At 39.4% G+C, this 10,930-nt stretch overlaps 1 protein-coding gene across 1 annotated transcript in view; it reads left to right on the top strand.

Annotated features, from left to right (window-relative positions):
• ACSL3 (acyl-CoA synthetase long chain family member 3) overlaps nucleotides 1–10,930 on the top strand; it is a 48,580-nt gene that overhangs the window by 28,448 nt on the left and 9,202 nt on the right. Inside the window, exons 5-10 of the mRNA XM_007956517.2 lie at nucleotides 444–594; nucleotides 1,724–1,847; nucleotides 2,090–2,161; nucleotides 3,333–3,472; nucleotides 7,878–8,050; nucleotides 10,026–10,100. Of these exons, the coding sequence (XP_007954708.1) occupies nucleotides 444–594; nucleotides 1,724–1,847; nucleotides 2,090–2,161; nucleotides 3,333–3,472; nucleotides 7,878–8,050; nucleotides 10,026–10,100 (735 nt within the window). The remainder of the gene's footprint in view (nucleotides 1–443; nucleotides 595–1,723; nucleotides 1,848–2,089; nucleotides 2,162–3,332; nucleotides 3,473–7,877; nucleotides 8,051–10,025; nucleotides 10,101–10,930) is intronic.

The raw sequence follows: 10,930 nt of genomic DNA, 5'->3' as shown, positions 1-10,930 counted from the left end.
CCCTAAAGAATGTTGATGGGATCTGGATTGGGATTGCATTGAATGTATAGATTGCTTTGGGTAGAACTGACATTTTCACAATGTTCAGTCTTCTTGATCTGGTTTTTGATCCCAACATGACTACAAAAGGAGCCCTAGTGGCGCATTGGTTAAGCACTCAGCTATGAAACAAAAGATCAGCTGTTTGAACCTGCTAGCCACTTCATGGGAGAAAGATGTGGCAGTTGGCTTCTGTGAAGATTAAAGAAAAATCTTACGGGGCAGTTAAACTCTGCTATAGGGTCGCTATGAGTCGGAATTGATGCAGTGGTATTGGGTTTGGTTTTCTGGTTTGGTATGACTACAATTAATATTTGTTGAATTGAATTAACAGGTAACTAAACAAATCAGTGTTGTGGCTGAATTTCTCAGAAGTGTATGTGTGTGTGTGTTTTTCAATATAGAGAACAAACCTCACAGCCAGCCACTACCCTCGGATGTTGCAGTGATCATGTACACAAGTGGATCCACTGGCCTTCCAAAGGGGGTCATGATCTCCCACAGTAACATCATTGCTGGTATAACTGGGATGGCAGAGCGGATTCCAGGACTGGGGTACGTCATAGTAAACCAGTGTTTATCTCTGTTGTTGTGTTATCATTGTGTTAATTTTGTAGTCTATAGTTAAATTACTCCTCAAAGTCTGCTTATGGTAGTCATTTCATTAAAAAAAAAAAAAAAGACATTAAAATTAAGCACAAACTAGTTATGAGATTTAAAACTGTTGATTAAAGATATCATTGTTAAAATTTACTTTTTATTTTGAAAATGCAAATTTTAAGTGACTGTAATTGGAAATTCTTTAAATTACTGAGATCAGTTGGTGGTAGTGCCCCTGTAGTTATTTTTATATCTAACTGTGTTACCTTTTAGGTGAGTAAATACTGTATCCACTAAGTGCTTCCTGAACTTCTGTATTTACAGTCTTTAATATTTTTAAAGACAAACTCCAGCAGTAGCACGGGTGGGCATATTCAGGTGGCTATGAGAGTGATGGAGGAAGCCATATAGGAGTTGAGTGGGAAGGACTGTGAAGGAAACTTTCTCTGAAATGGAATCAGTGCCTGGTGACTGGTCTCATCTGGTGCAGTGGATTGGAGTATTTTGACTCCCTTATGCACAGAAATTATACATTCTGTTTTTTTAGGATGGGGTAGTGTGGGTTAAATTTGGGCATAGAGAAATTTCTGCTTATGTGTGACTTTCAGAAATAATGATGAGTAGCTGTTTCCTGCAGGTTTGCCTCAGTTGCCTCATACATTTTGAGGGTGGGGCAGGTTGTTCAAATATGTGCATGTATATACACATTTTCTTTTAAAGGTAATTTCTTTTAAGATAGTTTATTATCTATAATTTAACCCAACTCTAAGTACAGGGATTTCCTCTGTGAAATTCTGGGCAGACAGTTGGGACTGTTGGACTCCTTTGGTTAGTAGCCCGCTGGCTTTGAGGACCATTTCCTCTGTGGATGATTTTGTCTGTCCTTCAGAGGAATGCTTCATATTTTGCCCTGTCCTTTCTGGCCTGAGAGGAGCCCAGGTGGCATAGGGGTTGACACTTGTGGCTCACGGAAGGGGGGGTGGCTTGAATCCAGCAACAGCTCCCGGAGAGGAAGGCGTGGCACTTGGTCTTTGGTTGCAGTTACTCTTGCTTGCGGCAGCTTCTCACGTCTCCCTGTTCTTAGAGAGGAAGATGTTTACGTTGGGTACTTGCCTCTGGCCCACGTTCTCGAATTAAGTGCCGAGCTTGTCTGTCTGTCCCACGGATGCTGCATTGGCTACTCTTCACCACAGACATTAGCTGATCAGGTGAGTGAACTGTCTGTGGCTTGAGGTGCACAGCAACTGTTGTTGTTCTCCTTTTTTTTCCTGCCAGCATGACAGTGTATTGTAAGAGTGGCAGTTGCTCATTTTAAAATAAGCATGCCATTTTTGTACTTATTCAAATACAAATAAAATGATGAATTTATACTATGCTCTTTGATCTAAGAATTTCATTGAATTTAAAAAATAATGATCACGTGTGGATCTTTTTCTGTCTCTTTATATAGTCATCAAAAATAAAAAAAGGAAGCAAAGGGGATACATCTGTGTTGAAACCAACACTCATGGCAGCTGTCCCGGTAAGAATGACTGTTACTGGAGTATTAGAGAAGTCTCATTTACTATAGAACATTAATGCTAGTGGAAAGTGTCAGGTAGTTGAGGTATTTTTGTAGGATTTATTCCTTATTGATTCTCTCTGTTGCCTTAAGCCGTACAGGATTTATTTGATTTTGATTTAACTTTATTTTTTTATCTTATTGAACATTCAGTTTAGTTTCAGTGTTCATGTGTACTATCCACTCCTTTCCCTAAATAGCTTGTTAAAATCATTTTCATGTGATCTGTTTGCCAATGAGTAGAAACCTGGCCTAGACACCAACAAAAGTGGCAAAGAATCTGGTACAACTTTGAATTGCCTGAGAAGGGCTGCACGTCCTAACCCAGCTTGGGGAGATGGGGAACAGGAGGAGTGAGAGCAACGGTTTCCTGGCTTCTCCAGTGTGGCTTTACAGTCATAGGGCTTCCTGATTTTGCTTGAAAAGTATTGGGGATTCTTTTATTATCAGATACGTGAGTGCTCATGTTTAAGCATAATTACATAGTTATTCCAGAGCCAGAGGTAAGTGTTCAGTCAGCAGCTTTGGAGTTTCTGTAGGTATAATTAGAGTTTGTTAGGGAATATCCTACTTCAGATCTTTAGTTCACTTAAAAATTGCATGTCATTTAACATAGAGGGAAAAAATATTTCTAGTCCTTAAAGTCTACTTGATTACAGTAAACCTAGCAAGCAAAATGTAATGCAGACAAGAGAATTTCCTGGGTATAGCATTAAAACACAAATCCCATGGTCTTTCTGTGAGCAAAGAATGTGGTCAGCCTGTATGTTTATAAGATAAAGTAGTGAGATTTTGAAAACCATCTTAGATAGTTGTTCATTTATTTAGTGTTCAGAATAAATAAGAAAGGAGCAGAGTATTGTAAGAAATCATAATGGTCTATTGCTTCCCTATGGCCTTTGTTTCTGTTATTTCTTAATATTTTTATCTAGATATATTACTTTTGCTATCAAAACAATTTGTGTTTATAGAGTTCTTATCTAAACTAATTGTGGCTTTATTTTAAAAAAATTTATCTTGATAGAATAGATCTTTATTTAAGAAAAGTCTTAATAATGATAGAAATACAAATCAGATGAGATATGAAAGGCAGCAGAGATTGTCATTAATTAACACACGTTTACATATCTAGGAAATCATGGATCGGATCTACAAAAATGTCATGAATAAAGTGAATGAAATGAGTAGTTTTCAACGCAATCTGTTTATTCTGGCCTATAATTACAAAATGGAACAGATTTCAAAAGGGCACAGTACACCACTGTGTGACAGGTAGGAATAGGTCTCTCTGTTTCTCTTGTTGGTGGCCTCGTAGGTGAAGTAGTTACAAGAAAGAAATTTATTTTAAAAAGTTAAAAGGACTCCTTAAAAATCCGTCTTGCATAAGAATATGGGCAGTGTTTTAAAAATCGGTGTTATTTGAAAAAAATGTTTCACTTATGATTTTGCAGCATTTAATAGTGTGCCTGTATTTTCTGTGAACACTTACATGATTTTAATTACTTGGAGAAATCATTTTACTTTGCTTTTAAATTTATTTCAGTGTGAACATAAAATGGCAACCAAATGTGATAAATTGTTTGCATTTAAATTTTAACCAGTTTTACCCCAGACTTGTTATTTTTGTAATGCTGACAGATTAAGTAGATTTAGTATTTTTTTTTTATAAAATAGTTTAGAAATGAGAAAGTTTATGATACACATTTTTTAAAGCAAATACTGATACTTCGCATTATTCAGAATTTCGTAAGTTTTTCCCTGGCTTATTTTTAGTTATCTCTCTAGCCGAGATACATCATCTGCCTTAGAAAGTTTGCTGATGCTGCATTTTTAACTTATAGGTAGAAATACCATATGATCCAGCAATAGCACTTCTAGGTAAATACCCTAAAGAAGTAAGAGTTGTGACATGGGTAGATATATCCACAGCCATGTTCATTGCAGCATTTTTCACAATAGCAAAAAGATGGAAACAACCTAAGTGCCCATCCATGGATGAAGGGATAAACAAACTGAGGTACATACACATAATGTAATTCTAGGCAATGATAAAGAATAATGACAAATCTGTGAATATTTTACAACATGGGTGAATTTGGAGGACATTATGCTGTGTGAAATAAGTCATTCACAAAAGGACAAATGCATGCAACCTTTATTATTAATAAGAAAGAAAAAGTTTACACATGTACACAAAAAAAATTCTTAAATGATTACCCAGGGATAGGAGTGGGAAGGCAGGAAAATGACCAATTAGATAGAAGGCACATGTTAATAGTGGTGAAGGGAAAGACAATACACAGTATAGGGGAGTCAGCACAGCATGACTGAGGCAAAGGAGGGCACTGACAGGAACATGGGAATGAAGGACAGCTAGGGTAATGACTTAACATAGGCAGTCCTGCAGCAGTAGTGTTAACAAACAGTGATTCCCAAATGGCTACAGAGGTGTGCTAAAGTGGTGTGGGAGGGTGGAAGGGAGCACACCCACCTGCAGATACAGGTTTGGCTGTGGATATTTGTACACACATAATTGTAGCGCTGCATGTATATTAACATAGACAATAGAACACACAAAGGGCACAGTCATGGAAACTTCTTGGGCATAACCAAGCACCTTGTGGGACAAAGTTCCTGGACTCAGAGTTGAAGGAGCAGAAACTTGGGACATCTGCGTCAGCTGGCACCACATAATTCACAAAGATACTGCTCTGCATACTGCTTTGGTGAGTAGCACTTGGGATCTTAAAAGCTTACAAACTGCCATCTGAGATAAAATTATTGATCTCTTCCCTTCCGGAGCAAAGGAGCTTGAAGAAAACCAAAGACTTAAGGGAGTAATTATTCCTAAGGGCTAGTGGACTGTATGACCACAGCCTGCACGACCTGAGACCACAACTAGATGGTGCCTGACTGCTCTGGCTGGGATCATAACAGAGAGTCCCAGGAGGTGTGGGAGAAAAATGTAAAACTGAAAATCAAATGGACATACCCAGAAAAGCCAAGATTCAGACAGACTGGAGGAGCCCCTGAGACTGTGGCCCTGTGACATCCTTCTGACCCGAAACTGAAGCCATGCCCAGAAGACTACCTTTTAACCAAGTAATAGGCCTGTAAAATAAGCAGTAGCACTGAAGAGGAATGTGTCCCTTAGAACAATCAATTCTATGAGATCAAAAGGACAGTATTTGCCCAAAAGCAAAGATGAGAAGGGGGGCAGAGGTAGAAAATTCAGACGAAAGGAAACGGGGAACCCAGGGTGGAAATGGGAGAGTGCTGACATGGGGCGGGGACTGCATCCATTGTCATGGGACGTTGTCTGTACAAACTATCGAACAGGAAACTAATTTGCTCTTTAAACTTTCACCTAAAGCACAATGAATGAATGAATTAATGCCACTTTTCACATTTTTGAAAGTTATTTTAAGATTTGAAAAAAACTTCTTTCTCCTTTTTTGATCAAGATAATAAGCAGTATTTTCTTATTACTGGATTTTCAGAAACAAACATCAATTAGATGTTGGGATTGTTGGTTTATTTTCCTGATTGCTCATAGCTAATTTGCCAGATTTTTCAGATGATAGACAACTGGAATTAATGAAATTTTAAAAGGAACCAAATTGCTATATGCAAATACATACACATTCCTAATTATGCTAAAGCAGAAAATTAGTGTTAAACTTTGTTGTTTTTGTCAGGTGCCATCAAGTCAGCTCTGACTCATAGCGACCCTGTGTACAACAGAGTGAAACACTGCCTGGTCCTGCACCAGCCTCACAATCCTTGCTATACCTGAGCCCATCGTTGCAGCCACTGTGTCAATCCATCTCTTCGAGGGCCTTCCCCTTTTTCGCTGACCCTCCACTTTACCAAGCATCATATCCTCCAGGGAATGGTCCCTTCTGACAACATGGCCATAGTAGGTTAGTTGAAGTCTGGCCATTCTCACTTCCAAGGAGCATTCCTGCTGCACTTCTTCCAGGACAGATTTGTTAGTTCTTCTGGCAGGCCATGGTACTTTCAGTATTCTTCGCCAACACCCTCAAAAGCATCCAACTCTTCTTCAGTCTTCCTTATTCATTGTGCAGCTTTCACATGCATATAAGGTGATTGAAAACACCATGGCTTGAGTTGGACACACCTTAGTCTTCAGAGACATCTTTGCTCTTCAGCACTTGAAAGAGGTCTTTTGCAGCAGATTTGCCCAGTGCAATATGTCATCTAATTTCTTGACTGCTGCTTCCATTGGTGTTGATTGTGGAACCAAGTAATAGGAAATTTTTGATTACTTCAATCTTTTCCCCGTTTATTGTGATGCTGCTTATTGATTCAGTTGTGAGGATTTTTGTTTTCTTTATGTTGAGGTGTAATCCATACTGCATATTGTAGTCTTTAATCTTCATCAGTAAGTGCTTCAAGTCATCTTCACTTTCAGCAAGCAAGGTTGTGTTATCTGCATATCATGGTTGTTAATGGTCTTCCTCCAATCCTGATGCCACATTCTTCTTCATATAGACCAGCTTCTCAGATTATTTCCTCAGCATACGGATTGAATAAGTATGGTGAGAGGACACAACCCTGATGCCCTCCCTTCGTGATTTTAAACCATGCAGTAAACTTTATAAAGAAATAATAGGATTATTTAATATTAATATATATTGTGTAATTATATACTTCATCTCCCCTGCTTTGGTCATGTTGTCAGAAGGGCCCATTCCCTGGAGAAGGATATCATGCTTGGTAAACTAGAGGGTCAGAGGAAAAGGGGGACACCCTGAACCGAATGGATGGACACGGTGGCTGCAGCAGAGAGGCTCAAGCATAGGAAGGGTTGTGAAGATCATGCAGGACGGGGAGGGTTTGTTCTGTTCTACATGGGGTGGACATTGGTTGGATTCTGTGGCACCTACAAACAGCAGTGTGTGTGAGAGAGAGAGAGAGAGAGAGAGAGAGAGAGAGAGAGGGAGAGAGAGAGAGAGAGAGAGGGAGAGAGGGAGAGGGAATGAAGTTAATTATTCTGGCCGTAGCAAGCCTTCTCCATTACTAACAAAAATTAAACCCAAAAACTTTGAGTTCAAATATTGCTTGAAAAGTTTTTTCTTTCTTTTTTAAATTGTTTTGGTAAAATACATAACAAAACTTTCGTCATTTTAACCATTTTGAGATGCATAATTCAGTGACATAAATTATATTCACCACGTTGTACAGCCATCACCATTATCTATTTCCGAAAGTTTCTCATCACTCCAGAGAAATTTAGTACCTCTTACCAGGACCCCAGCCTGTAATAACTACTAATAAACTATTCGCCTTTTCTGGACATTCCCTCTTAGGGGATCATACATTATTTGTCTTTTTGTGTCTGACTGACTTCACTTCACATAGTGTTGTCAGGATTCATGCATGTTATAGGGCATGGATCATAACTGAGTTTCTGTCTGTGGCAGAGTGATAGTCACTGGGTGTATGTACTGGAAAAGTTCATATGGGAAAGCACATCTTTTTCACCTGGTTGAACCGTTAACTTTTCAGATTTAAGTAGTGAGTTAAGACAATCCTGAATTGGCTCTAGACCTTGGATTAGTCACTTAATTTCAAAATCTCATATATCAAAATTGGAGGATTAATTCTAAATGATTATGAAAATTCTATTCAGAATTTTGATTTATATTTTTAGGTTTGTGTTCCGGAAAGTACGAAGCTTGATAGGTGGGAATATTCGGCTTCTCTTGTGTGGAGGTGCTCCACTTTCTGCAACCACACAGCGATTCATGAACATCTGCTTTTGCTGTTCTGTGGGGCAAGGGTACGGCCTCACCGAGTCTGCTGGGGCTGGAACGATTACGGAAGGTTAGTGTTGCCCCCAAACAGCATGTCTGGCAGAGTCTGGGCTGCAACTCCGGGTACTTTTTGTAGGGGTTAGTCTCTAATACACAGAAGAAGAGTAGCTAAGGTGTTTGCACGCCATATTTATGGTAAATTTTAGGTACTAGGCTTATCAGCATCAATTTTAGAATGTATTAGGTACATCCATGGTGGCATTTGACTGCTAACCAGAAGGCTGGAGGTTCAAACCCACTAGCCACTCCTCGGAAGGAAGATTGGGCGATCTACTTCCATAGTGATATTGCCTTGGAAACCCAAGGAGGGGTTGCTGTGAGTCGGATCCGACTCAATGGCAGTGAGTTTGGTTTGTTTTGGTTAGGTGCATCTATTATCATTGGCCATATTGATTCATGTAGAGGAATTTTTCTTGCTAAACTGTGTTATGTGGTATTAAAAATGACTAGCAGTCTGGAAAGGAAGTTTTAGTAACACATTGGCTATATTGTATACTTTTTTTTTCATATTAGTTACTGAATTTCTTTTTATGTAGAAAAACATACATGTTTACTTGGTATGTGTGTTAAGGTTTAAATTTGGGAAGGTTCATGGGAGGGAGGAGTCTGTGTCAGTGTAGGAGGAAACTAGATTCAGATCCAGAAGACACAATTACTGAATTGATCGTGGTGATAGAGGTTCAGTAGATGATCTGTCACCGCATCACGTGCCCTTTTTATGGGAGAAAGTTTGCTTGCCAGGACTGGAGAAAGTGCTGCTGCTCCTAATTTGTGTTTTCTAGATGTGGACAGATGCTAACCCTCTGACCCCTCCCTTGCTCGGTTCTCCTCGAGGGCGTCAGTGTACCGTTCTTAGGCCAGGCGGTTCTTGTGTGCTTTCTTTATTTCCCTTTTTCCAGTCACGCGTTGTATGTTTTTGTAAGCTACTTCTAAATCGTATTTTGTAGAGAAGAACATACATACATGGTTCCTTTCTTCTGAGGAACCTTACTTTCCTCTGTTTAAAAAATTTTAAAAATTTGAATTGTGATTAATGTGTGATTGATCAGTTTCCATTTATCTCAGAAATAAGATAGTCTCAGAAGTACTAGATACCAGCCTTTTACTTTTGATCTTTGAATCTTCTTTGGAAGGGAAATAATGCATTAGTAATTCATAATAGACGTGGGTTCTTTTCCCACTTCCTTGGGAGTTAAAACTCTTAATCTCGGCCCTGATCTTATGTGTGAATGAAGCCGGGTGTGGAGGCGGAAGCTGCCCTGGCCATTGTGTGAAGTAGTGGTACCTGGGGAAAGACTATACTGCAGAGCTGTCAGGCCTAATAAGAAAGTGGAACAGGTGTAGCCCAACGTGCCCATTACCGTTTAAGATGGGAGTTACAGACTCACGAACCAGACGGCTACGTAAATGGGTGAAGTGGGCCCGATGGAAGAACACTTGAGGCACCTGGAGCCGGCAGGCCCCCAGAGTGGGGCGCCATTGCTGTGCAGGAAACGAAGGCCTGTCGTGGCTGGTGATGCCAAATTTACATGTGAAATTTTTTTAAATGGCAATAACTAATTCAGGTTTTTTTTAAAAGCTCCTGCTTATGGGCCAGGGAGACAGCTGAGGGGCAGGAGTGCATGGGAGGGAAGGACACAGGGAAGAAGTGACTGTGGGGAAGAAGTGGGGGGGGGGCTGTTGCACTGTGGGAGATTATAGTCAATGTCATGAGACAAAGTGTATGTGAACTGCTGTGTGGAAGATGAATTTGCTCTGTAAACTTTCACCCAAATCACAATAAAATTGAAAAACAAAAAACTCCGTGAGGACCACATACTGTCCATACCAATCACATAGCCTCTTCCCCAGTTTGTGGGTTCTACTTCTAAGGATTCTCTGGGGATATTTAAGCTTTGGGGTAAATCATCATTCTAGGTACTTTAGAACACAAAGGAATTTATTAACTACTGCTTTCAAGTACTTCTTTCTCGCTTGTGTCTTAGTGTGGGACTTCAACACCGGCAGAGTGGGAGCGCCATTAGTTTGCTGTGAAATCAAACTGAAGAACTGGGAGGAAGGTAATAACTGATTTTAACCGTAGGCCTCTGCGCAGCCAGAGCTCTCATTTAACCCTCAGGCACCGCTTTGCGTTGTATTAGACTCAACAATTAGAATTGGGCTTTGCTTCCTTATCTTGCTTTTTAGTATATAAAACCATCCACAGGGGCTCATTCTTATCCTGGATGATGGAGATGTTTTCTCTGGTTCTGCATGAATGCATCTGTTTTGCTTGTTTCAAAGATGGTTTTAAAGAATTAACATTTTCGTTCTATTACATACATGCAACTAAGAAAAACAGAAAAAACAAAATGTGCTCAATGATGTCACCACATTATTTTTCTAGAAGCAAAATCATAAAATTTATTCTGTGAAACTCTGGGGATTTTTACATGTTTTCTTTGTCCTGAGAATTTCAACCCAGAAATATCAGAAGGAAATTGACTGAAATCCATAAAAGCCTATTGCTTTAAAAACAAACAACAACAACAAAACCAACTCGTTTGATCCTATTCAACACATTTTAGCTTTGAGTCCTTTTGAAATTATTTGTAAGGAATACTTCTTCTAAATACATAGGAATTTGATTTCATACAGAGATATGCTCTGCTGTTTACATGCATGAATTAATACTTGTATCAGTTAGAATCTTAAAAAAAAATTTAATTGTAATTTTATAATTAGTTTACATTATAGTTGGGGGAAGAGTCCTGGTGGTGGCACAGTGGTTAAAAGTGTTTGGCTGCTAACTCAGAGGCCGACGGTTCAAACCCTCCAGCTGCTCCATGGAAGAAAGATGTGGCAGTCTGCTTCCATAAGGAGTAGAGCCATGGCAACCCCATGGGATGGT

The sequence above is a fragment of the Orycteropus afer genome, unplaced genomic scaffold (genome assembly GCF_000298275.1).
Source record: "Orycteropus afer afer isolate SDZICR_OR568_19922 unplaced genomic scaffold, OryAfe1.0 scaffold00002, whole genome shotgun sequence".
In the NCBI taxonomy this organism is placed as follows: domain Eukaryota; kingdom Metazoa; phylum Chordata; class Mammalia; order Tubulidentata; family Orycteropodidae; genus Orycteropus; species Orycteropus afer.
This window is presented reverse-complemented; position numbering and strand designations above follow the sequence as displayed.